General features: G+C 38.2%; 1 protein-coding gene across 5 annotated transcripts in view; it reads left to right on the top strand.

Annotated features, from left to right (window-relative positions):
• LOC127420367 (myelin transcription factor 1-like) overlaps nucleotides 1-27,677 on the top strand; it is a 45,127-nt gene extending 17,450 nt beyond the window's left edge. For 3 of the 5 annotated variants that reach the window (XM_051662593.1, XM_051662590.1, XM_051662591.1), the window contains 19 exons: nucleotides 39-316; nucleotides 634-1,539; nucleotides 2,949-2,996; nucleotides 4,089-4,223; nucleotides 4,481-4,571; nucleotides 8,583-8,702; nucleotides 10,645-10,859; nucleotides 11,249-11,439; nucleotides 13,559-13,822; nucleotides 14,496-14,650; nucleotides 14,765-14,827; nucleotides 15,291-15,359; nucleotides 17,555-17,617; nucleotides 18,196-18,279; nucleotides 19,233-19,454; nucleotides 20,300-20,391; nucleotides 20,486-20,589; nucleotides 22,275-22,418; nucleotides 22,556-27,677. In XM_051662593.1, the coding sequence (XP_051518553.1) occupies nucleotides 39-316; nucleotides 634-1,539; nucleotides 2,949-2,996; nucleotides 4,089-4,223; nucleotides 4,481-4,571; nucleotides 8,583-8,702; nucleotides 10,645-10,859; nucleotides 11,249-11,439; nucleotides 13,559-13,822; nucleotides 14,496-14,650; nucleotides 14,765-14,827; nucleotides 15,291-15,359; nucleotides 17,555-17,617; nucleotides 18,196-18,279; nucleotides 19,233-19,454; nucleotides 20,300-20,391; nucleotides 20,486-20,589; nucleotides 22,275-22,418; nucleotides 22,556-22,699 (3,388 nt within the window). In that variant the 3' untranslated portion in view covers nucleotides 22,700-27,677. The remainder of the gene's footprint in view (nucleotides 1-38; nucleotides 317-633; nucleotides 1,540-2,948; nucleotides 2,997-4,088; nucleotides 4,224-4,480; nucleotides 4,572-8,582; nucleotides 8,703-10,644; nucleotides 10,860-11,248; nucleotides 11,440-13,558; nucleotides 13,823-14,495; nucleotides 14,651-14,764; nucleotides 14,828-15,290; nucleotides 15,360-17,554; nucleotides 17,618-18,195; nucleotides 18,280-19,232; nucleotides 19,455-20,299; nucleotides 20,392-20,485; nucleotides 20,590-22,274; nucleotides 22,419-22,555) is intronic. The other 2 variants (XM_051662592.1, XM_051662594.1) reach the window with 2 other exon arrangements.
• Nucleotides 27,678-27,867: the final 190 nt, after the last annotated feature.

The raw sequence follows: 27,867 nt of genomic DNA, 5'->3' as shown, positions 1-27,867 counted from the left end.
ATTTGTTCATTATTATCTTTTTCTTCCTTGATTCATAGTTCTCAGAGTTGCCCATTGGCCAGAAAAAGGTGGCTACAGGAAGCAGAGTCAGACCAGCCCGCCTCCAAGAGGAAGTCCAACCCACTGAATCTGGCGATGGACGAAGGCTTCACTGCAGAGAATGAGGGCAGTGGAGAGGAGACAGAGATGAGGGAGGAAGATGAGGAGGATGAAGGAGCACAGCAGCAAGGTGGTGAGCAAGAGCATGAAGTAGAAGAGGAGAAAGCAAAACAGAACACAGAGAGTACTAATACAGAGGAAGATGATAGTAATGAAGGTTGGTGATGGAAAGTAGTAAAGAATCCTTGTTGAAAAGACCAGCATATGTTATGTTTTGGATACTGGTATGGTGGTGTCCACACCAAGCTTCTAAACTAGCTTAACCAGCAAGATTTCTTTCCATTTCTTGCTAGTGAACAGCAAAGCTACTAGCTAGCACTTATCTGCAGAAATCAGCATAGACCAGCATTCATGTTGGTCTAAGTTGGTCTTTTCAGCAGGGATTTGTATCTGTTGGTGTTCCATGTTGCTCATTTAATCAGGGTAAAATAATGGAAAGATTCTTACAACAGTCTTTCCTTCTCTTCAACACAGAGGAGTGTATCATTATTGAGGACTCTAGCTCAGAGAAGCCTAAAATCTCAGTCTCTGAAGATCTCTCCAACTATCAGCACATAGTACTCAACTCAATGCCACACCTCAACAACAACAACAGCTGTGGTATATCACCTCAACAGCAACAAAAGCCTGTCACCTTGGAAACAGAAAGCAGTAGCCCTTTTACAGAACCAGAAGAGGAAGAAGAGAAAGAAGAAAATGGAAGAGAGGAAATTAAGTACCAAGTAGACATTTTGGCATCTAAGGAGAACGGAGTGATGAGGAATTCAGCTGAGATGGAAGATGAGGAAGAGGATATTCACTTTGAGAACCCAAAAGAGACAGACCACCAGTATTTTACTGAAGAAATGCACGCACAACAAGCCGAGGATGACGATGACGATGAAGGACTGGGGTCTGAGACGCAAAAGGAAGAGATACTCAAGGAGGAATACGATGACGATAAGTCTGAAGAGGAAGGGGAAAGAGAATATGCCCCTTCATTTATCACTGCCACTCAGGGAACCCTTGTAAGGGAAGACTATGTTTCCCACAAACCCACATTGCCAGAAAACTACAGCTCCAGTAATCCCACCATGACTTCTCCTATGGTCTTCGAAGTGCAGTCGGAGGAGTCGGAGAGAGATGGTGACGTGGATGGAATTGATGACAACGGGGACGAAGACAGTTTGTCTCAGCGATCGACAGTGGCGGATGAGTCGGAGATGTATGATGTAATGCGGGGGAACCTGGGGTTGCTAGAGCAGGCCATTGCCTTGAAAGCCCAACAGGTCAAAGCTCACCGTGAGTTCGCTCGTATTCCTGAGCACCACCGTTTCTTTTCACTGGATGACCGGCCCAACAAACACTTGGAACATCTCCGTAAAAGCTGCTTCGGAAAAGGTCAGATATTTGTCAATTTACCCACAAACCACTGCATTCATCTGTATACACTCATTGGACCTCATTCATAAAACACAAGGAGAACAAATTCTTGTGTAAATAATTTGTAAACTATTCTTGCATAAATTGTTGCATTTAATTCAATGCAATTCAATTCAATTCAATTTATGTGATTAATGTACACTCACTGAGCACTTTCTTAGGAACACTTTGGTCATAATAAAGTGCCCGACATGGTCTTCGGCTGTTTCAGCCCATCCACCTCAAGGTTTGACGTGATTTCTGAGATGCTATTCTGCTCACTACGAGTGGTTATCTGAGTTACCGTAGCCTTTCTGTCAGCTCAAACCAGTCTGGCCATTCTCTGCTGACCTCTCTCATCGACAAGGCATTTCCGTCCACAGAACTGCCGCTCACTGGATGTTTTTTTGTTTTTGGCACCATTCTGAGTAAACTGTAGAGACTGTTGTTCATGAAAATCCCAGGAGATCAGCAGCTACAGAAATACTTAAACCAGCCCATCTGGCGCCAACAATCATGCCATAGTCAAAATCACTGAGATCCCATTTTTAACTGAAGCTCCTGACCCTTTCTGTATGATTTTATGCATTGCACTGCTGCCAGACAATTGGCTGAATAGATAATCACATGAATATAATTCACAATTTAATTAAAAGTGGTTGTACAAAGTTGTTACATGGTCTTCACATAGACTTTACATTAAACTTTTGTACAACCATTCAGTGCGATAATTTAGGCCAATTTACGTAATCTCTTTATGTACAGCAATTTAAATAGTCCTCACATAGTCTTTATGTAAATCTTTCATACTACCATTCAATGCAATGTAATAATGGTTACAGGAACTGTTTACATAGTCTTTATGTAAAACTATCCTACCTAAAACATGTCCCTACTTTACGACAATTTATAAGAGAATGGTTTTGTGAATAGTTTACACTGTTTCATAAATAAGGCCCAATATACAGTTTATATGTTTATAAAACACTCAACACAAAAAAATATTTCATAAATGCACTCGGTGTGATATTTAAACATACACATATGCATTTTTCAACACACCCTACGCAAGTGCTCAAATATCAACAAATTCTCATAAATAAACACCCACACATGATTAATCAGAAAGAAGATTATAATGGCAAGCTCTTGCTCAGGCAAAGAACTGCAAGATTAATAATGGGGGAAGCAATCTGGAGAGTATAAATGGGTCAAATGAATTGGTTTCCATAGATAAACTCGAGCCTTAGTCTATAATTACTGAAGCACTTAGAAAGAGAGAGAGAGTGAGAGAGAGATGAAGGGGAGAGAGGATGTGTGTAATTAGATTGGTTTGGCACGTGTTTATTTGTTTATTGGTTTTGTTTGTGGTGTTGTTCTGCTCTCAGTTGGCATCATGCCCAGTCCGTGTACTGCTGGATTCAGCCAAGCGCACGGTAGGGCTCCACACCCCCTCTATAACTGCCCTCCGCACGCTCCGACCAGTTTTAATTAGGAGGTGCATGTCTCTTTAACATTTCAACATTTAATTAAGGAGCCACTGGAGCGCACATGCAAGCTCTTTTACTCTCTGCATCTCTCACTTGCTCTCTCTTTGCTTTTCTCTCTCTCTTTTCATCTCTTTTTTTCATGTTTTCCATTGTGCCTCTGTTCCATTGTACCTTGGACCCCACACCAGAGTTATTATAGTTTGGGATTTTAATTTAGGTTTTATTTCTATTCTATTTACAATTTCCATTTAATTTAGTTTTCATTACTTTCCACTTTATGCCTTTTGGTTTTGGTTAAGTTTGAGTTTTTTGTGGGTTTTTTCTAGTTTCAGTTACTTTTAATTTTAAGTATTTTGGGGCTTCCAAAGTTTAAATGTTAAACTTATATCATTTACATGTGTTTAACATTGTTACATTTTAACTCAGAGCCATCTAGTTATCACCATCAAGTGGCATTATACATGTTTAATGAAGACAGATTCTAAAGGTTTCTAATTTTATAATATACTTTGTATCAAAAACAAACTAATTTTGGACAGTTTCATGCAGTAATGCCAGTTTTTATTTCAGTTAACCTGAATGTTTTCGTTTAGCTCCAGTTTTATTTATTTTATTTTGTGTTATTAACAATGATTATACAGCCCCACACATTCTCTCTCTCTCTCTCTCTCTCTCTCTCACTCACTCTCTCTCCTTTATAATATGGAGATGTGCTTTGTCAAAGGTAAAATCTGTTTAATTAGCTCCATTTTTCAGTACATAGCCCAATAAACCCCAGTGCACCCTCATAACACTCACCAAAGATAATAATACTGTATGGAACCTTGCACCTGCCCGCACACATAATGACCATAATTATCACTGTAAATGTGCCCTCTCACAGGTCCATAGGCAACTTTAACAATTTCAAGGGAGCATGAAACCTGTGTTTGTGTGTAATGTGTGTGGTAATGTGCCCATCTGTTGCATATTTCTGTCCTGACAAAGTGATGATGTCTTTAGAAAAGGTTTGACTGACAGGTGTTCTGCTGCCCACAGAGAGTTCTAGATCAGAGAAGAGAGAGATCAAATGCCCAACCCCCGGGTGTGATGGAACAGGTCACGTGACTGGACTCTATCCCCACCATCGCAGTCTGTCAGGCTGCCCACACAAAGATCGGATCCCTCCAGAGAGTGAGTCAACATCAAACCACAGCAACTGCAGCATCTGCCACTGTGACTAAGACACATTGTTGAGTGTCATAATCTGCTCCTAAAAAGACAAGCCATCACTTTAACATGTTCTTCAGAAGGATAGTTTTTCTATTTGTAAACCTGTCACTTATTTCTCAGTTTAAATCAATTCTGCTTGAGTTTGTTTTTTGTAGCCCTTGAGTCAATACATTGGCTGACTACTTTTCCTCTTTCCACTGTGATTGGTTAATTCGCAGTCTTGGCCATGCATGAGAACGTCCTAAAGTGTCCAACGCCAGGATGCACTGGTCAGGGTCACGTCAACAGCAACCGCAACACACACCGCAGGTATAGAGCCTTCTTTGACACAAATACACACACATAGCATGGTGGGAATCTCCCACTGACTTCTATTGTTTTTAAAATAAAGATGCAGTGAAACATTTTTTGTTTGTTTCAATGGGTAATCTTGGACTTTATACTGATGCCTAGTGGTGTGGATCTAGCTTCAAGCAAAAGTAAAAGTTTTGGGTTACCATGCCATTGTGGAAATACCCTATTTACAGGCATTTCTTTCATCAGTAATTAATTGATTTAACTGAAATTGTCCAGTAATACTGGGGATACCAGGATAAAGTGAGTAGTATTCGAATGGTCATGTGATTTCAACATGGCAGACACCATGAAGGGTCACCTTGATGTAGAATAAAGCAAGTTTTTTTTTAAGACACTGATATGACTTTGCCCCATGTGAGGTTTATTATCACAACAGTTCACACAGCAAGTGTGAGAAAGACAGGGGAGAAAGGAGAAAGAAAGTCTAGAGTGTTTTTTGCCTATGTCTTTTTTTACCTCACGTCCTCCAATGGTTCAACCTATGGACAAAGTTCAAACATGAACTCTGCAAACTTTGTTGTCTTCTTTGACCATCTACATTTATGAATATAGTATTTACCTAAAATAATAAATAAGTTGATAATAAAAAAGAAAAAAAATTCTTATATAAGGGTTTGTCATAAAAATAACATTCTTATCTTCCAAAGTAAAAGTATCTTCCATAGCACTTCAAAAGTAGGCTACTTATAACTTCTTTAGATGTAAAACATTTTAAGTGGTAAATATTACTTAGTGCACCTTTTAGCTAATTATGTTGGCTTGACAACAAAACACTTTTATTCTTCAAACTTGATTTAGGTTCTTTTTATTATTATTATTATTATTCCTGAACTAAGATCAAAATTTCTAACTCCTCCTAGAGCTTTCAAGTTGCATCAACCAAACTTGGTACAGACCTTTAGACTGTTCTGGAAAATTGTGCTTTGTCTTTTCTAACTGATCGAACTTACAGTTTTCACACAGCAGATGATCGAAATCTGAAAAATCCCATAGACTTATATTGACGGAATGTTTAAACGGGCCAACGGAACACTCATGAATTCAAAACGTTCATCATTAATTCATTAACTCGGAACGCTCATTAATTAACTCCAACTGTCAAAAACAAATTCTAATGTAAACAAACCCACAAAAGGTCTTTAATCTGCTTTAAGTCCACTGATATATAACTATAGAACTGGATTGCTGATGCAACATTAAACTGCCAGCAGTAGTTGACGCCACCGGAAGTGTTCGAGCGGCCATCTTAGTATGCCCAAATTGCCATAGAGCCTCAATGACTGACAGGCAAAAACACACCCGTTTCACAGTCTCCGACCTGCGGATATGCCAGTTGCATTTCGCCCTCTAGTGATAATCATGTTTAATGTTTAATTAGCTTGTTAAGGATAATATTCATGGCCCCGGTGTTCAGTCTATCAGAGCAGCACAACAATCACCAAAAGAAGCGGGAAAATTGTCCACAAGTTGTAATTTAAGTAGGAAAAGCTGTAATATCTGCTTGTTTAGGGTGACAATACGTCCATAACCCCGAAAGGGACTTTAAAAAAGTCAGACCGGGATTTCTAAATTGCCTTAAATGCCCGGGATTTGCTTGTTTTCACATTAAAGTGCTCTCTATAGTCAGTTTAATTCATTGTAGGGCTGAAACGATTAGTCAGGTGTAAGCTGCAGTGCTGCTCTCGCGTGTCATCATTAGAGTTTAATGTGATCTCATGTTACATTAAATGAGATCAAACGACTATTCGACAACTAACATTTTTGTCAACAATTTTTTTATTGTCAACAAACATTTTCGAGGAGAGGAAGTATTACACAGCTCACAGTCCAGATGCACTCTAAACTTTCACAGCTTCAGGTGATGTAGATCGAAAAGTATGAGGGAATTATAATGCAAAAATACAAAATAAGTAAATACAGAAACACTTCCGTTGTAGAATAAGCAGAGCCGGAGCTCTTTAAAGGAATCTTTAATGCAGTTATATTTAATGCGTTATAGCTTTATTAAAGTTCAAATAATATGGAAGCAGGTCATGTAAATAACTACAAACTCAGAAAATGGCATTTCTCTGTTCGGTCAGCGCCTCTTCTATGAGTTGCGCGAATATCCTGATCTAAGGTGGAGAGATTGAAACTGCACCCGACTGATGCACACTGTGTCGCGGGGATGCTCATCCCTCCAGTGTGCACGCTTGCTGCAGCTTGATTATAACGTGATGGCTCGCAACTTATTGAATCATAATATATGTGTCACTGTGTTTCTTATCGTGAATAAAATTGCCAGTACGCAGCTTTATTAATAAGAGAGAGTTTGTTTTTTTGTGAGTTAAAGATGGATTGAAGTGAACAAAAAGGTGAGAGAGGGTAGTCTTCACCCCATTACATGCTGAAACAAAATACATTTTTGATTTGTTTTTGTTTTGGTTTGTTTTCCAATATACATATCTAAAACTCCTTTAAAACAACATACATTTACTTTAGCAGCTATACTGCAGAAGAAAAAACTGTTATCTGAGAATGTTGAATATAATATTAAAAATACAAATATTTTAAAATATCTAAAAATCCTTTAAAAAAGATGCATTCACTAGAGAAGCAGCATATAAGATATTTAGACTTATAAACACACACAAAAAAAAATCAGTAAGAATATATATGGTTTTAATGATTTTTAGACTATTTTAAAAGGAAAACAAGACAAAAACACTTGATAAAAATAGGATTTTTTTTGCAGTGAATTTCTTTACTGAATTAAACTTAATATAAAGTATTTTTTCCCTTTAATTCAGTGAATGTCAATTAGAGGTATTTTTAAAAGATGATTTTGTCCTCTTTATTGTTTAAGACAAAATTTACATTTAATACAACCTTTTAAGTCGGGGCACAAACTAAATAACCGGTTAAGAGCTAATGATTAATCGTTGCAATAATCGCCAAATAGTTGAATAATCGTTAGAATAATTGTTAGATTAATCAATTATCAAAATAATCATTAGTTGCAGCCCTAATTCATTGTCCTCCAGTCGAACCCGTATCAGTTTAATTTTAACCAACTTTGCTTTGCGTGTCTCCCTCAATCTCAGCGCCTGCTGTGCGCGTGATAGAGGGAGAGAGAGTGCACGCTCTTATTCAAGTGAACGTGAGAATAAGGCACTTTTTGATAAAAACATAACTCTGAACAAACACTTCAATGTTCACAATAAATAAGTCAGAAAACGTCTGTTTCTATCTTACCTTAGTTTCAGTGAACTTGTTTACATTCAGCTGATCTATTCGCTGATGAAGTTTGTTAGAGGTGGATACTGTTTGATATAGATATACATAACTCACTCAGGCTTTCAAGAAACAGGAAAAATTCCAGACTTTAAATAAATAAATAATTACATATGTAGGACATTTGCGTTGTACGGATGTTCATGCAAATTTCAGATATAAAATCGGTGATTGAATGACTAAAGTTTACTCTGAAATTAGATGATTTCCTATTAAGTCAATAGGGACATTGGAATGTTTGGGCATAGCAATATGGCGGCGCAGTGGCTTCACTGATATAACGTCATAAGCAATCCAGTTCTATATATATCAGTGTTTAAGTCTCTCTCTCTCTCTCTCTCTCTCTCTCTCTCTCTCTCTCTCTGTATGTATTTATTTGTCTGACTATCTACTGTATCTAGCTAGCTAGCTTTTTTTGTTTTACTGTAATGTCTGTGAACCATCAAACTTCTAAATCTAGTTGAAACTTTCAGACAAGGCTTTGTCAAGCCAACATCAAAGTTTATCAAGACAACCTTTTCCTATCTAGTTCTTATTGGACTAACAAAACCATTTATTTAAACTTTTGGCATTTTTACGTGTAAAATAAGATACATTCTTTTTTTATCTTTTACTACCTTTGTGGGTACATTTGGTTACTCATATTTCTAGAGTTTTTCCTTTACTGACTCTTTCACTTTCACTTATCAGTTTGTCAGGATGTCCCATCGCTGCTGCCGAAAAGCTCTCCAAAAGTCTCGACAAGCAACACCTGTCTCAGGCCATGGGTGAACATCTCAAAGGCAGCCCTAACTCTGACCGTGTACTCAGGTAAACACAAAACCAACCAAAACAACCCAAACTGAAAACATCATCATATTTTCCCAGTAACAGCAAACCTACCCAGTGTTCTGTCTTCTCCTGTCCTTCAACCACTATGTCAGCAGTATGTGTCCATCAAATGCACCAGCTGCTGTTTGTAAGCACAGCTGTCAATCACCGCAGGAGGGAACTCATTTACCACAGCACGATTGGTCAGGCATTGCAGAACATCCGCCCTCCCTTTCCTTTGCCCTTCTAATAGAGCATAGCCTGCTATTTCAAGCTGGGCTCGGGCCTCAAACCTTCTAGTCTAATTATGCCACTGATTAGCTAATTATGGGACTTACAGGGCATGAAGTATTGAAAAAATAATTACTTTCTTTCAGGAAGCATGTCCGTGGTCAGACAAAGCAATGCGGATTATGAAAATAATAAGCAGTCCTCTCTTATTAGTGTTATTCTAATTTAAATGAGCGTCAGTGCACCGAGAAAGCCCATTAAGGGAAGACGCCGACAATGAGAAGTCACCAGAGAGACCTTTGACGGCTTCGCATGCCACCCTGCTAATGAGATGCGCTGACTAATGAAGAGACAGGAAACAGAGGCTAATATACTTTACATGCCGTTGTCACACAGACGATAACGTGTAGGTGTGTGAGTTCGGGTTTTATCCTGCTAACTGCGCCTGGTTTACGACTGAAATCCGTTAACGATGTTAAATACTGAACACGGTGTCATGATCCTTAATGACATGGCCTCCCACGTGCAAGCATTCTTTGTCTTTTCAGAGTTTCAACAGGCAAAGGACTGCCAGGGCTCATGGTTCTCCAGGAAAAGGTTTTTAAAGGAACAGTTTGCCCCAAAATGACAATTCTTTCATTAGATACTCAACCTCATGTGTTTTAAATCTGTATGATTTTCTGTCTCCTGTGGAACACAAAAGAAATACTTTAGCAGAATGTTGTCACTGCTTTTTTCCATACAATGAAAGTGAATGGTGACGAGGAGCTGTCAATCTCCAAAAATAAAAAGTACCATAAAAGTTGTCCATAAAACATATTCCCTCTATTCCAAGACTTCTGAAGCCATACAGTAGGTTTGTTTGAGGAACAGACTGAAATGTATGTCAGTATTCACTGATAATCTTCCCCATAACTCAAATCTCATTCACCTTTCAAAAATAGTGCTTCAGGACGTCACACCAGGTTTAACATGGGGTAACCTCCTTGTGGTCGCGATTAAGTGGTTCTCGCCCTCAATGGGGCATGTGGTAAGTTGTGTGTGGATCGCAGAGAGCAGCATGAGCCTCCACATGCTGTGAGTCTCCGCGGTGTCATGCACAGCAAGCTACGTGATAAGATGTGCGAATTGACGGTCTCAGAAGGTGAGGCAACTGAGACTTGTTCTCTGCCACCCGGATTGAGGTGAGTAACCGCACTTTTTCTTTCTTTTACTTCTGTGTTCCACAGAAGAAAGAAAGGCATACGGGTTTAGAACGACATAAAAGTGAGTACATAATGACAGAAACTTCGTTTTGGGGTGAACTATTCCTTTAAGGCTTCATTTCCATGGTAGATGATATGCTAATGTGCTTGGTACTGATAAAACACCATTTAATCCTGTTTCTGTTCTCCTGCAGTCACCCTGCTATAAGCCTCTCTCTCTCTCTCTCTCTCTCTCTCTCTCTCCCACTCACTCCTGCATTTACTCTATAACAGCTATTTATCTGGGGGACTCTTCCTTCCTTTTTCTTTCTCTCGGTATCTCTGTGTCATTGACAGTCTTTCAATTCCACTTCTTTTCTGCTGTCTAATTCCAGCCCACTATTTCACTCTTGATCTTTTATGCTTACTTACACTTTTCCTTTTATGCTTCTTTTTTATTATTACTCCAGGGATATTGATTCTTTTGTAGAGATAAAATGACAGAACTCTCTCTCTTCTCCCTTCAGGCCCATGTGTTTTGTGAAGCAGTTGGAGATTCCTCCGCCCGGCAGCTACAGGCCCAGCCTCGTCCCAGCCACGCCACGCGCTAATCTGGCCAAGGAACTGGAGAAGTACTCCAAGGTGTCCTTTGATTATGCAAGCTTTGATGTGCAGGTGTTCGGCAAGCACATGCTCGCCCCAAAAATGCACACCAGCGAAACTTCACCCAAAGCCTTCAAATGTGAGCAGGATTAGTCACGGTTTATAAATGTTATGTATCATGCAATCTTTGCAGTGCAGATATCTGTGTAAATGGCCTATTATGTAAATAGTATTGCTAAACGTTCAGGTTCAAGATCCGTTGCTGTACAGGCAGGTTAGTGGAAATTGAGTTTGGTAGACTTTGCTTCAATAGATGGATCAACATTTCCATTGAGAATACACAGAATATAAAGTCTTGTTATATTTGATTTAAATATATAATGTACAGTATATATATATATATATATATATATATATATATATATATATATATATATATATATATATATTCTTACTGATTTGTATATATATATATTCTTTTTTTGTGTGTATATTAACTACCGTAACTACCGTCAATTTTGCCCACAGCCAAACCTCCACTCCCCAGAGCCTCCCCGCCAAGTCCCAGCATGCATGCTGGTTATGGAAAGAGCTCCTCCTGCAGTTACGATTACTCCCACGACGCTGAAGCCGCCCACATGGCTGCCACTGCGATCCTCAATCTGTCCACACGCTGCTGGGAGAGACCAGAAAACCTCAGCATCAGACACCAAGAAAAGGTACAGATGACACATCTTGATAAAGCTGCAAACATTATTAGCTTGTTAGCTAATCAAGCTGGAAGACTAGCTGGCACCAGGTTGGTGTGGCTTTGAGACCAACTAAGACCAGCACACTGGCTTTGGCTGGTTTAAGCTTGTTTTTTATATAGTGCTTAAATAAAAAGGAAACAAAACATTTAATTTTCTGGGCTGCAGAGCAGAAAACATACACCATATTTGTTTAAACTGGAATTCTTATATGAGAAATATGGCTTACAGTCCAGCCTGCATCGCAGGTTTACAGTCCCTGTAAATACAAAATTGTGGCAAATTAAGATAAAATGAAACTACATAGCATCAATTCATGGCAGCAAAATAGCATCTGTGTGTATCTGTCTTTATATCTGGCAGTCTGATGTAAATATTGTAGCATAACTGTGACTGGAGACTGCTTGCTGTTGAGATCTCATTGCGTCATCTGCCCTTCCTTTCATCTGTCCCTCCATTCGTTTTATTCCTGTCTCCTCTTCATGTTGTTATTTTATTAAGTTGAGAGTGATCTCTCTGGATTGGACAGGACCAGGTGTGCCATATTCTTTTATTCAGTATGTCCATAGCTAATGCTAATGAGAGCATCTCTTTTTCTTATTCCCTCTATTTCCCTTCCCTTTTTCTTTCTTTGCCTTCCTTGTCCCTTTTACATCCAATAATACTATCCATTCGCCCTCTCCATCAGAGAACTCTGGGATCTATACTGTAATTGGAGAAGCTCTGTCCTCGATATTGTGATTTTTTTTAAAAGCTTTCTCCTCAGCCCAGGGAGTGACTACTTCATCATTTTTCGATTTCCTGACATGTTTTTAGCAGAAGGGGATAAAAGGGAAAGATTAATGGGCAGAAATGCCCAGTGGCTCAACACTAATCAGGCTGGGACTGCTTTGGGATCTCCAACTCTATATGCATACATACACACACAAACACACATACATATGCATACAGCACATACTTATTTTAATATTAAAGGGATAGTTCACCCAAAAATGAAAATTCACTCATCATTTACTCACCCCCATGACATCCCAGATGTGTATGACTTTCTATCTTCTGTTTAACACAAACGAAGATTTTTAGAAGAATATCTCAGCTCTGTAGGTCCTCACAATGCAAGTAATTGGGTACCAAAACTTTGAAAGTCAAAAAAGCACATAAAGGTGAATTAAAGTAATCCATTATCCGACTCCAGTGGTTAAATCCATATCTTCAGAAGCAATATGATAGGTGTGGGTGAGAAACAGATTAATATTTAAGTCCTTTTTTTACTATAAATTCTACTCCCAGCCCAGTAGGTGGTGATATACACAAAGAATGTGAATTGCCAAAAACAAAAGAAGAAGAATGAGAAAGTGAAAGTGGAAGTAGTGATTGATCATAGATTGCTGATGAGGAAAAACTTTCACTTCAACATGCATCAAAAGTCTCTTGTTTTGAATAGGAAACATTATTTCCCAGATCAGTATATGGTTCACACTTATGCAGGGCCATAGCAAAGGAATTCTGGGCCCCTTGACTGTATATTGGTTTGGGCCCCTTTCATATTAAAAAGATACATTTTAAAATTTGTTATGGGCCCCCCTGGATCAGTGGGCCCCTAGAGTCTTTACCACCTTTCACTCCATTAGATACGGCCCTGCACTTATGATTTATTCTGAATATTAGGGCTCCAGTAAAAGGGGCGATACCCCAAGTAGTGCAACTTGTTGAGTAGAGTTGTGCTATTACTTTTCTATGTGATCAAACTTATGCTAGGCAGATGATAAAATGTAGATAAAAAGTAGAAAAACTAATTGAAGGAGGGACTCTAGCCATATTTAAGGTCCAAAATATCATAGATATATAGATCTGGCTTCTTTGGGTCAGTAAGCATCCACCTAGCAACCACCTAATACAACGTAGCATCCACATATCAAAACCCTGGCAATAACCCACAACACCCTAGCATCGTGTTGGCAAGTTTTGGACAGGCAGCATCTCTTACATTTTCTTCAAAAAATGAAAAATCTAGATTTAAATCCTGTAATAATATGTATTCTTATCTTAATAAAAATCATTTACCATATTTTGTTTCTTTCTGTTGTAGAGTATGGAAATAGAAGTAGATGAGAATGGCACCTTGGACTTGAGCATGAAGAAGCCAGTAAAGAAAGAATTGGGCGTGTCTTGCACCAGTTCTGAAGTGCGCTCCCCTGATCTGTCTTCATCATCTTCATCTTCGTCGTCATCTCTTCACCATGGCAACAACAGCATCTCTCCCCACTCTTTACACACCTACAAACAAGAGGAGTGGGAGGGCCCTCTGGACTACACCAAACCCAATCGGCAGAGAGAGGAGGAGCTAGAAGAGGTAGAACCATTTACCACTTCCTTAGTCATTTAAATGAAGCCAGAAGGGAGGGCACAGAATTAATGGACTAATAAACTACACCTATAGAGTAGTTTAAACCAGTGGTTTCTCAACTGGTTTTGATTCAGGACCCACATTTTACATTGGACACCAATTGGCAACCTAATGCAGAAAATGTACTTAAAGCTGTAGTATGTAATTTCTGCACCACTAGAGCCACCAAACGGAATTGCAGAAATACTCTTTGTTTTCCAAACAGCTTTCTGAATATGCCCCCCATCTGCTGTTGGTCAAACAAAGAGATAGTCCCGCCCCCAACTCATGGCATTTGTTGAGTCAATGTTATTGTGTTTGTATAGATGGGTCACTCAAAACAAGCTTTTCTCCTTCCTTTTAAAAGTTGGTAAGCCTATTTATTTTGCTATCCTTACTATGCAGAATTATATGGTTAGTTGCATTATATTTTTTGCATTTATGTTTTTCCCTGCTGCCCATACCATATCAGAACAGATCTGTGGCCCATTTTTGGGTTGCAGCCCACAAGTTGAGAACCACTAGGTTAAACTTAAGTTTATTTGAGCAATTACACATTTATCTGACACCTTTACAGCAGATAGACAAATGTCATGTGTTGCTGGTGTAGTATACAGTATTGTTGTGTACTGCTGCACAGATGGACCACAGCGCTCAGTCATTTGCCTCGTCTGACCCCGAGGACTGCGACATTATGCAGGACACCCTTGAAGACAGGAATTACCCTGGAGAGGTCACAACCCCGAGCTTCAAGGTCAGGTTCCAGCCCAAGGACACCAAGAAAGAGCTCCTGCTGTAAGTCACATGATCTCCCAAGAATTTTGCATTTGTTCCTGTTTACATTATTGAAATTCAGGAGAATGGAATTATTTCACTCAGTCAGGTTTTCATTTTGTCCTCTTGATGCAGGTGTCCCACTCCTGGGTGTGACGGCAGTGGACACATCACTGGAAACTATGCATCCCATCGCAGGTACACAGTGTTTGCTTTAGCACAATTTCTGCAGCTAGGGTTACAGAGGGGAAATATCAAATAAAACAAGACATTATGTATAATACATGGCTAGATGTATGTGGACACCCCTTTCACTGCAAAAAAATCATTTCCTTAGTAGTTTTGTCTTGTTTTCCAGTTAAAATATCTAAACATCCTTAAAACAAAATACATTTACTTAAGAAGCTAAATTACTTAAGAAAATTTCTTGTTTTCAAAAAAATATAACAAAATTTAGTTTGATTCATGCTTAAACTGTGTTTGGTGTTCGGGTGTCCACATATTTTTGGCCATGTTGTGCAGGTTTCATCTGTTTCTGCTTCTCTTTTTGCTTAACACTTCCCTGTTCTGTCTTTTGTACTGACTCGGGACATTCTGGGTACTTTCACTTTATCTTCTCCCCCTCTCTTTTCTTTCCTTTGTCTCTTTTCAATGTTTTTAGCTTGTCTGGGTGTCCTCTCGCTGATAAGAGTCTTCGGTCCCTCATGGCAGCACACACAACTGAACTCAAGTATGTCTGCTCTACATCTGTTCTTGCTCTTCTCGTTCTTGCTCTTTTGGGTCTCGATTGCATGTCTGCTTTTAACTCTTTCATTTTTTCTGTGCCCTTTCCTTTCTTTTTGATTAAGTGACACCATTCCCATGATAATGAACATAATGTTGGTGTATTTTGTTACAGTATTAAAGGGATAGTTCACCAAAAAATGAAAATTCTCTCATCATTTAATCACCCTCATGCCATCCCAGATGTGTATGACTTTCTTTCTTCTGCAGAACACAAACAAAGCAGAATATCTCACCTCTGTAGGTTCATACAATGCAAGTGAATGTTGATCAGGCCTTTGAAGCTCCAAAAAGGAGATAAAGTCATGATAAACACAATCCACCAGACTCCAGTGGTTAAATCCATGTCTTCAGAAGCGATATGATAAGTGTGGGTGAGAAAAATATATATTTTTTAATATAAATCTCCCCTTTCACTTTCACTTCTACATTCTTCTTCTTTTGTTTTTGGTGATTCGCATTATTTATTCATATCGCCACCTACTGGGCTGCGAGGAGAATTTATAGTAAAAAAGGACTTAAATATTGATCTGTTTCTCAGCCACACCTATCATATCACTTCTGAAGACATGGATTAACCACTGGAGTCATATGGATTACTTTCGTGCTGCCTTTATTCACCATATTTTGCAACGTGGAAGTAAGCAGCAGCTGTATTTCCGGCAAGTGTGACAAAGTTGCGCTGTCATTGACTGCAATGTAAATAACTGGAAGGATAATAATACCAGAATTTAGTGATATAAGCTTATAAACTATCACACAACCACAGGATGTACAGCAGAATAATATACTAGTGTCCGATAATTTTCTAACGTCAGCATTTATAGTAGAAGAGTAAGTAAATCATTCACTTGTTGCTGTGTTGTATTGAAGAGACTTACTTTACCGAGAGCGTGACGATGCAGTATTTTCATGTTTCCATGTAAACCTCAATTCATATAACCTCCGATGATGCCTTTATTTATATACTAATATTTATTATACTAATGTGTTTATGAAAATAATAATAAATGATAATAATACGATCACATGTATTACCAGGCTGCAATATAAAGCAGTATCAATTTGTATTTTTGTATCGCTGAAATGGCTGGAGGTGGCTTATACCGGAAGAGGTCCACATTCAAGGAGTATAATGGCAGCGCGGCAGGGCGTAGATTCCGGGGAGATGGGGGGAGGAACCCCCCCCCCTCCCCCTTCCCCCCAATAATCAAAACAAGCAAGTTTAATTATTGAGTTTAATTATGAAACTTGAAAAAGCAAATGCATTCTCACGTACATTCATACGATTTGTGATGTAAAAATTAAAGGGAAAAAAATCACACAAACCTGAATTGCATTGGCAAAGCAACTATCGCAAGGAATACAAATGATTCATGGCTAAAGATGCAGAAAGGAAAAGTACCATCAATAATGATGAAGACTGTGCTAGTAGCTCTCATCTTGGCAAGCAACAGACTCTGGCCTCGTGTTTCCAAAGATTGAGGTTTGGGTGACAGGTTCATATGAAAATAAGAAACGCAAAAACGCACTTGTAAATTTGTTTGTTTGACTGGCATGTCCACTAGTCCGTGTGATTCGGCAGCGTTCAAAATTTTAATGCTGCCTTCGACCCCAAGGACTGCACAAATTAATTCCAGGATTGCGCTAAAAATGCAAATGGAAACTCAGTGTAAAGGAAATGCTGAGAGAGATGTGCAAAGTGACTGTAGACTATGTGTAGATGAATAGAGGAAAAAAGGTTTGACTGCTTTGTCTTTGCTTCATTTTTGGGTAACTCTGGAAGTATTCTGTTAATTCCTAAACTATACTAAAACTAAAACTGAAACTAAAATATATAGAAATGAAATAGAAATGTGTACAAAAAATAAAAACTAAACTGTACCTAGCAAAACCATTAACAAAAATAACTAAAACTAAACTGAAATTTAGAGGAAAACTGTATTAAAATAAAGACTCTCTAAAGGTACTTTCCAAAGAGTGTTTGGGAAACTTGTTTGAAAACCATCATTATTTTTGCAATTCCCTTTGGTGCCTCTAATGCCACAGAATTTGCACACTTCACCTTGTAGTTTTGGCAAATTGGTATTACACTCCCACTTCAAACCCATTCATATTTAACCTTTGACTTCTTATTCTCAGATGTCCAACCCTAGGATGTGATGGTTCAGGGCATATCACAGGCAACTACGCTTCTCACAGAAGGTATGGGCCATTCGACAACCCTACCAACATACACAACAATACACACAGAGGACAGAGAAGTTTAGTGCTAGTTGTATATTAGACACAACACTGCATTAAATACCCATCCCTGTTATTGAGTAGGGAATAGGGAACAGACCCCAGATCTTGTGCACTTTTGTTACTGCCTGCCGTTCTGTAAGCTTGCTAATGTCTTCCCTTCTCCACCAACACCATATCATAACCAAGCATGACACAAATGCCTCACTCATAGTTAAAAAATGTCATTGGTCCAAATCCCACTCCACATAGCTGTACTATATTAAACATAAAGTACTATGATTTTTTGTCACATTATGCATCATTTCGCTTTCATTTCTGACAGAAAAATTACTTGACGCTAGAAACTTGTTGCATCACGCCTGGTTAGGATATGGTGTTTGCTTAACCTCTGTTTCTTGGTTTTTTTAGTTGTAGTATTTGAGCTTGGTTTCTCCTACTTTGCTTTGGGTCAGTAGACTCTTAAATTAAGGTGGTGGACCATCTTATGACATAGTGCTGGCTCCTCTGATCATGAGCTGCATACTCTCTGTTTTCAGTTTGTCTGGGTGTCCACGGGCCAAGAAAGGTGGAATAAAAACAACTCCCATCAAGGACGACAAGGAGGACTCCGAGCTCTTAAAGTTCGTACTGCATAGAAAGCTGAGGCTTTTCCCCCTTTCTTTTATGCTACTATACGGTAACAAAGAAACCTTTGGTTGGATTATAGGTTTCTCAAACCACACCTTCATTTTACAACAGCGTAATACAGTTTAGAAAACCCCTCTCCAACCAGAAGAAAGCTGTGATTTCATCTAGCATTTCCGGCTAGAATCACTTGTGATGTTAGCCTACCACATCTGAAAATACTGCTTGTGTTCTGCTTTGTTAAATATCACCTTGGAAACCTTCCAAATAACTCCCTCGCTTGCCATGAGCTTATGAATCAGTGCATGGAGAACTGCATGAGGAACTAATTCTAGTATAGTTAAAAAGCCTTTTATTTCAATTGATTGTACTACTTCTAAAAGCAAGAAGACAAAGACGCCCAGTTGCACTGCTGAGGAATAGTAACTGTGAACAATTTATTACAGCACAGATGGCTCATGGGGTATTGAAATACACACTTTTTGTACAAAGCATTTGTGCATGTTTTTGTTAAGAAGTCGTCTGCAGTGCAATGTATGGGTTTTTGTCTACTTGTTTTGTTTGTGACTGCCAAATGTGGGAGCATTTTATTCACACAATTACAGTACAGTCAATGAGCAGCCACATATGGCAGCACTCAAGTTACCAATGTGTAAAAATCTTTTTTTTTTTTTTTTTTTTTTTTATGTGTTGTATTATTCACAGTCACTGTTGGTATGTATCTAAATATGGACCTCCTTATAAAATGGAGTGAAAAATTAATAGACTTGAGTGAGATAGGGAGTAAACAGATGGTAACCAAAGTAAATAGCAAGGTGATATTTATGACAGTATGAATGCTATTGCTTTTACAGTCAACAGATCTGTCATTTTCACACTCTCTAACAAAACACTATTCATCTGTTTTATTTCCACCAACATCTTTTCCACCCCTTTCCTGCTCTCACAGATGCCCAGTGCCAGGTTGTGACAGCCTGGGTCATATCAGTGGAAAGTATGCCACTCACCGCAGTGCGTATGGATGCCCGCTGGCGGCCAGGCAGCAGAAGGAGGGTTTGCTGAATGGGTCACCATTTTCCTGGAAGGCGTTTAAGACAGAGGGTCCCACCTGCCCCACACCTGGGTGCGATGGATCGGGACACGCCAATGGCAGCTTCCTCACCCACCGCAGGTACTTAAGAAAAAAATAATAATACGGGGACGGATTTGCACATTAAAACAGTATTATTGTTAAAGGTGAAGTGTAATTTTTTTGCATGTTGGAATTAGTGGTCAACTGATACGGGTTTTTCAATGGCCGATGCCGATGTCTAAAGGGGTTGATGGTCGATTTTAAATGCTGATAAACATAATACAATTTAACAACAGCAAATCAGATGTACACAAATTTCTAAAGTGAATCAAACACTTATTTTATGCAATATTTACTCAAAAACAAAGTGTTAACTGTCCATTGGTAAATTTTGGAAGTGACGCAAAGGAAAGTTAATATTTCTGTTAACCGGCCAAGCGAACACGGTAATCAGCTGATGCAATAATCGCAAAATGGCCAAATATCAGCCGATTAATCGCCCTGGCCAATATATCGGTGTCTAGCACTAGTTAAAATAATTTCCCCTATCCCAGTTTAATGTGCAGAGACAAGTTTAAGTGTCAATTCATAATTCAATTCATAGGTTGATTTCTCCAAAATGTGCAAATACTATGGCTCTGTGTCGCTTTTAAAACATTGATATGTTTTTTGTTTTTTTCAAGAGTCCAACATGTCTAATTATGGCTTAACCAATGGCGTTTGGACCGAGACTTCCTTTTTTTTCCACACGATGGTAGATGGTGATGTTGTTTGGGAAACCTGTTTCAAAACATTATAATCATTTTTGCAATTTGGTGCCACTAATGGTGCAGGAATTACACTTTAAATTTAAGGGAACTGACCTAATTTGTGTAATAAAGAGAAAATATTCTTCAATTGTATTGATAATGACGATGATGATGATGAATTCTGTTTGCCCCCAGTCTCTCAGGCTGCCCCAGAGCCTCCCTCAATAAGAAGAAAGCCAAGTTTCCTGGTGAAGAATATCTCAGCACTAAGTTCAAAGCCAGTGATGGTAAGACTCTCTCTTCATTCTTTTTCTCCTATCCTTTTTCTCCTTTCCTATCTTCTGAAATGAAGATGAAAAAAAATTCTTTCTCTTTTTACAGTGTTAGACAATGATGAAGACATCAAGCAATTAAATAAAGAAATCAATGAGCTCAATGAATCCAACAACGAAATGGAGGCAGATATGGTCAACCTTCAAACACAGGTAAGCAACTGTGCACTGTACTTCTCCAAACCCCTTCTGTGATGTTTGGGTCATTTTTGACCAGTTTAAGACTTAAAAACAGGGACAAATTAATCTTAATCTTGTATTTGGCAAAAATGCTTTTGGACACTCAAATAAATAAATTACTTCATAAAAAAAAATTACATTTTATTACACTTGTTTATATTTATTCAGTTTCAGGGTATTTTGGGTGGTTAATAGGGCATCACCTAGGTATTGCTAGGGGGTGGTTACGGCCTTACTAAATGCTTGCTAAATAGTTACTTACTAGCCCAAGTCAAAAGATATCCTGATCCCTAAATATGTGTGGAGGCCTTTTCAGTGGAGGTCTGGTGTTTTTTTTTTATTTTTTTTATTTATTTTTTGCTACTTTTCCTCTGCCAGGCAGACATATATATTTTAAATAAAAGAATATAGCTGTTCAGCCGTGACATCAATTTGTACGTCTAATTCGCCATAGGTTCCCTCTGGATTTTCCTATGAGTTTTTATAATGGGGTTTTGGCTTATGAGTAAAAAAATTCAGTATGGCTTCAAAATTAACATTTGAGGCATATAAGTGTGTAATATAAATTGTAGAACAAAACGTCCACGTATCGTCAATTAATTTTTCCCACAGACCTTATTTTACTCATAAGTTAAAAACCCCCATTATAAAAACCCATAGGAAAATCCTGAGGGAACCCATGGTGAATTCTCTTACAGGTTTTTGGACTACAACCTAAACAGCTCTTTATTGAATATGTTTTAGAATATCTTTCTTTAAAACAATAAACCATGAATCTGGGGGGGGGGGGGGGGTCACTCAAAATGAAGAGTTTACTGTAAATCTACTGTAAAAGAATAGTACGACCATTGACATATAGGTCAGGGGTCAGCAACCTATGGCACGCATGCCAGCATTGGCACGCGGAGGAATAATCACTAGCACGCCAGCAACAGCGAGAGAGGAGTAGACTATTTTATTTAGATGAAATTCCACACCTGCATTCCACTCTACACCTTGATGTAATCCTTCCTCATGATCACACAAAAAGTTTTCATGAGCTGAATGGGAGACTAAACAAAAAGTTAAAATGTGATGAGACTGCAGTATACCCAACAGACTCATGCAGCGCGTGCAAGCCATTCGCACATCACGAACCAGCAGTGCTTCACATTCGCTTAATCACGCGAGTAAACACCATTAACTAGGAAAATAAAAAATGGCACTCCATGTCAAAAAGTTTGCCGATCCCTGATATAGGTGGTGCTCTTTCTAAATGACAACTCTAAAAGCTTATGTTCAATCATTGTGAAAAACAAGCCCATGTCAATGTTCATGTTTATAATCAAAAGGGAATTGTGCTGTATATCTATTGTACTCTACTGGGTCTTTTTTGACCCGACCAAAATAGTTGTTAGTAATTTTCTCCAAAACAGAAGTAAAAAAAGATGGTACTATATGGTATGGTGACTGTAATCACATAAACACTGAGGAATGATCCAGTTTTACTAATAGAAAACCTCACTGACCCATGATGACAAAGTTGTGAAAGAAGTTTAGAACATTGAAAATGCTGCAAACATGCATTACTAGAAGGAAACCAGATGTCAGCAACATAGATGTCAGTAGTTGCTGACAAGGATGGAATGATGAAATTGTCTGTTTCTGTAATGCTGTAGATCACATCCATGGAGAAAAACCTGAATAACATCGAGCAGGAGAACAAGATGATTGAAGAACAGAATGAGGCTCTGTTTATGGAGCTGTCTGGACTCAGTCAAGCTCTTATACGCAGCCTCGCCAACATCCGTCTGCCTCACATGGTGAGTTACTACACACAAACACACACATAAGCCATAAAATAGCAGTTGCTAGAACTTAGCGGATCTGGAATACCTCATAAATTAGACACACTAGTCCACAAACTGTTACAAATCTGGAGCTCCAATTTGCATTTCAGCAAGAGCCAATCACAGAGCAGAATTTTGAGAGCTATGTCAGCACCCTGACTGACATGTACACCAATAAAGACTGCTACCAGAACCCAGAGAACAAGGCCCTTCTGGAGACCATCAACAAGGCAGTGAAAGGCATCAAGGTCTGACTCAGCCTAGAGGTGTGGAAGAGAAACAGAGGTGTGGAGCCATGGGAAGAGCATAAAAATTACACAAAAAAGGGCATTCAGGTTTTTTTGAACAACAATTTAAGCCTTCATCCCAGGGAGAATTCTGTGATAAGTTATATATATATTACTATAAGGACCAAAATCCACAAAAGCTGCTGGATTGGAAGGAGGAAGATAGCAGATGGAAATCCTTCAATTTATTTATGATGAGAGACATAAACCTTATTTTATTTAGAATTGTTGTCGTTTTAATGTTCATTCAGTGAGAAGTTTGCATGGAAGATGTTCTGAAAGAAGAAGAAGCTGGGAGTGAAGAAAAGATCTCCAGAACTTCATCCAGAAGGTGAGGCCAAGGCTTTGGGTGAATTTGTGAGGACATTGCTTCTTCAAACAACAAATGCAAAGTTTCAAATAATAAGTGGTTTCTGGTTAATGCAAGGCATCTGCAAATCTAATGGAAAGCCCAAGAAGAAAACAGATATACAGTATTTCCTCGTCCTTCCTTCTTTTCCCAGAAGAAGACCAGAGCTTTGGGAGGAAAATCTGTGGGAATTGAGAGGATGTCCTACAAACAAATGCATTCTCTCTCCTATTGGAAAGTGAATGAAATGTCTGTTGTACAAAGTGTTCAACCTTATCCCAGCACTAAAATATCATGCTGTTGAAGCACTGCTTTCTTGATCTCACTGCACATGCCTCAAAAAAGCAGCCCTTTAGATATTACATCGGTTTGTTATTTTATTTTAAAGCTATATACAAGAGCATTTTGTTTGTAGTACTTACACTGTAGGACTATTTACCCAATGTAATCATATCTAATGAGTTGCACTTCATTTCAGTCAATTCAACATAAGATGGATGTTGGATTGTTACTGATATATAAATTGTACTAAATTTGTCCAGACTCTAACTGTAATTTATTTATATTTTTTTATAATTTAATTTTAACTGTATTATTTATTAGAATTTACTTATTTAAATATTAACACTGGAAAAAAATGCAGCCCTTCTGTTTATTAAAGTTCATGAAAATGTGACAAGGAACATGCCACATCGATATTTGGAAAGAAAGAAAAATCGACCACAAATTTTTATAACTTCTTTTCATTTGACATAGAGTTTTTAAACATTTTTTAGGTGCAAATATTTTTAACAAATGTTTTGATATGGTTTTTGTAAATTCTCTCTCTATCTCTCTCTATCTATCGATCTACCTGTATATCTATCTCTTTCGATCAGTATCTGTTCGCATTTTATTTTTATGAATTTTCAAACTTCAGCTGAAGGAGAAGTTTCATCTCTATTTATTATTTATTTAATATTTATGAAATTATGAACTGTGATATGGTTGTAATGCATATTTATTTTGTAACTTCTCTGTGTGTTTGTGAAAACTTAGTAGTCTTGAAGAAACTTTGGCCATAAAAAAAATAAAGACATGAAAAAAAACATGTTTGGACAGGAGAGTAAAATATGATTATCGAGGGTTTTCCTTATACCAGCATTACTTCCTTGAGGAATGTAAAGAGAAAAAAGCAACTCCAGTACTGTGGAACGAAGAGCTTTGACTCTTTCCCCGTCAGTCTCAACAGGAAGAGGAAGCAGAGTCTGGAACTGGATCTTTTCGTACTGACTGTTTTTTCCAAGTTCTCTGTTGTGGCCAAAACACTGTCTCCCCTGAATTGCAAATGGATAATTTTTTCTCTCTTAACTTATTATCTTAAGAGACCTACTGGACAATGGGAAATGGGTGGGCATTTTTGCGATGGGAGGGGTTACGGGAGACGAATACCAACCATCCTGAAGGAAACTCTTGAACCACAATGTCCTTACTCAACTAGTATCAGACGAGCATACACCCATGTAGCCTTATACTAGATTTTTATTTCTTCAATGCACAAAGTGCCACTGACCTGTGCTTTCGTTACCGACTCCGCCCATTCAGCAACCACACTACCCTCGGGTCATGTGACCGTGGCATATGTGGGGATTGTTACCGATGCCTTTATTCCTTTGCCGTGATGGCCAGACCTACACAATATATTCATTCTGTATTTAAAAGAGAAAAAATATGAAGAAGACAACTATATATAGTATATAAACATACATATATTTTTACAGTGTAATTGTTAACACTTTTTCTCTTATAATAGCTAAACAGAAACAATGTCTTTCCAAAAGCTGTGAGTACTACTATCGATAGAAGACTAAATAATATATATATAAAAAAATAAAAAAAGACCCAGTTAACTGTGGTTGCAGAATACCATGTGTTTTATAGTATGTAAACGTACATTTCTAAAGGATACAATGATGTTTGTAAAGTTTCCTATTTTCCAAACTCACTGGGCCTCTGTATGTATGTCAGCCACATTGATACAAGGTTCAAAGATTAGTTGTAGTGTTAAATTACTGTACCTGTTTAAATGCATTGTAGCGTGCTGAAAGTTCTCCTCAGTGGATCCGTCTTTAGTATTGTATGGTGTTGTGCATTTCTGGTGGGACAAGACACACTAGATACATGTAAAATACCAATCATCACAATGACATATGTATGAATCATAATAGCGGTTTGTGAAATGAACATTGTGCCTCTGTTCAACTGGTAATTTTGTTAAAATGGTACACAGCAGCCATGTTGTTAATTTGCTATTATAGCAGCAATATTGTGATGGACAAAACATGTGTGCACTTTTCAGAATCTTGAATGCCATCTAATGACCTTTCAGCCAAAAGAGGTTTCTTTTGTGCGTGTGCATGCGTGTGTGTGTGTGTGTGTGTGTGTGTGTGTGTGTGTGTGTGTGTGTGTGTGTGTGTGTGTGTCTGTTGGCTAACAAACAACCATTCTTTGCACCAAAAGAATTAGGACAAACATTTACAAATGTCTTTTACATGTTTGTTGTCGTCTAGTGTGAATCTGTATTTTGTCTGAAATGTCAAATGCCGTTTGATGCGAAGTTTGCAGGGGTTGATTCAATGGCCATTTCCATGTTCAATTTAACATCAAAAGCCACCTTATTGACACCTTATCTGACATGTTTTTGCCTTGTCACCAAAACAAAGCCCTTATCTGTCAGAATCAGCTATACAATAGGAACTACCACTACCAAGCTCTGGGCAACAGCAAAGTTTGGATCAAGCCCAGAGTTTAAACAGAAAATGATGTTAACTGTGGACGAAATGTGGTGTTTGCTCAGAAATTGCCATTGGTTTGCCCTCACACACACTTAAAGAGGATGAAGGAGACGCTAGTTGCATAAATCTTTGTCTATTTTCATAGAATGTCAAAACCTCTCCTGGCCTCATTCGCCTCGTTCTGTGTAACCTTTCCACAGGAAAGATGTGTGAGTTGCATTTCAATACAACCTTGTCTATCCTATCTGCAAAAGCAGAATTTTCAACTTACTGCTACAGAGTTCTTCCTTCTAATAGAATTGAGGGGATACTCATTACTAATGTCACATTGTCTTACTACCATCGTAGAGGGATTATAATGGAATATAAACATTCATGTCTGCTTACTAGTAGTGACATTATATATAAAAAGCATGTGTGAATTATTTTAACTTGGTGCATGCTCCTTAAAATTTGTCAGTGATGATAAGCAGGTATGAATGCTGTTAAGTGAGTTTGCCGAATTTGCCTAGTTAAGTAGCATGTTCTCTTTGTAGCATCTGCAAATGTAAGTTAACAGTACATCTATCCCCTGCCCATCAAACCAAATAAGTTTACCACAATATGTTTGTGGGGTTTGAAAGGGTTTGTACTTTTTAGATTAAAAGTAATGGATTGATTTAGCACCTTCGTAAGTGTTGTACTTCAGAGAATGGCCTTTCCGAGACTAATCGTGGTTTGATAGGCTTTGGTGCCAATTGTAGGTCAAATAAAATGGATTCTGTTGTCATCTAGCATATTATGAGGCAAGACATTTGGCTTTAATTACCGCTAAATAGTAAGTTGGAAGGCTTGTTAGTATGGAACTGTTTGTCCCATTAAGCTGATATAACCAAAACAGCCCTCATTCTGTAGGTACTGTAGCTTACAGCTCTGTGGTTTTCTCATGTGTGCCTTTTCTCGCTTCTGTTCGCTGCAGGAAAGGGTGTGTTTACATTTAAAGACTGGGTTCAAATCCCACTCAGGACGCCAACTTATTTTTCTTTTCTTATGTTTCTTTCCTTCCTTTTATGGGGGGGGGGGGGGTATAAATCCAGCAAAGCAGTGAACACCAAGAGCAGTTAATATTGAAATTGATATTCAGCTTCTTTTTTTCAATAATAAATAGGTACATCACAAACTATTCTTCCCAAACACTTCAGAAACTGTGATTCTGATTCAGCTATGATACAAAATGTTGGGTCAATTTATTGAGTCTGAAATAATCATTGAAGTTTTCACAGACGAAGCATTTATGCACAGGGCATTATTCTGACAACGATGGGATTCTGTACATTTGTAATAAAGGACAGTGTTGTTGTATTAAACAATATTTCCAAGTAAATGACAAAAAAAAAAAAAAGAAAAAAAAAAAAGAATTTTTACCCACGGCCAAGGCTTGTCCTCTTGCGTCCTTTTTACAGAGATCAGCTATTTTTACTGGTGATTTTGTAGCCACAAATTATTCTCCTTTAGAAAATGACAAAAAACAATGGTACTTCCAAAAAATGCTAAGCACTTCCTTAGTGATAGACTACATGTTTTTGTCACTTTTATAGCAGTGGTACTTTCCTTACTAGGGTTTTTTGTTTCTCTTGTAGAGCAGGACAAGCTATGGCTGTGCGTGATTCGAGGTTACTTTGGAAATGAAGTGTGTAGTTGGTTTTGGATTGTGTTAGTGTATCCTTGTACCTGTGCTCATTGATATCAGTGTTAAAAGAAAACAATAATGTCTGTTTTGTGGAGGTATCGTTCATTTCAGTGTTATATATGGACAACATAAATAAAGAGTAAGTAATGGTGACCTTTCTGAGTATACGCTTCGTACATGATGTGTGTCTGTGTGTGTTTGTATTTTTTCATTTCACTGAATGAGTTCCATACTGTTCTCAAGTGGCTTCCTGACGATGTTGGTTGAGAGAATGGCCAAAGGATAGTTCATTTACTCACCCTCATGCCATCCCAGATGTGTATGACTTTTTTCTTCTGCTGAA

The sequence above is a fragment of the Myxocyprinus asiaticus genome, chromosome 29, assembly GCF_019703515.2.
Source record: "Myxocyprinus asiaticus isolate MX2 ecotype Aquarium Trade chromosome 29, UBuf_Myxa_2, whole genome shotgun sequence".
Taxonomy (NCBI): domain Eukaryota; kingdom Metazoa; phylum Chordata; class Actinopteri; order Cypriniformes; family Catostomidae; genus Myxocyprinus; species Myxocyprinus asiaticus.
The sequence above is the reverse complement of the archived record's forward strand: the minus strand, read 5'-3'. Positions and strand labels throughout refer to the sequence as shown.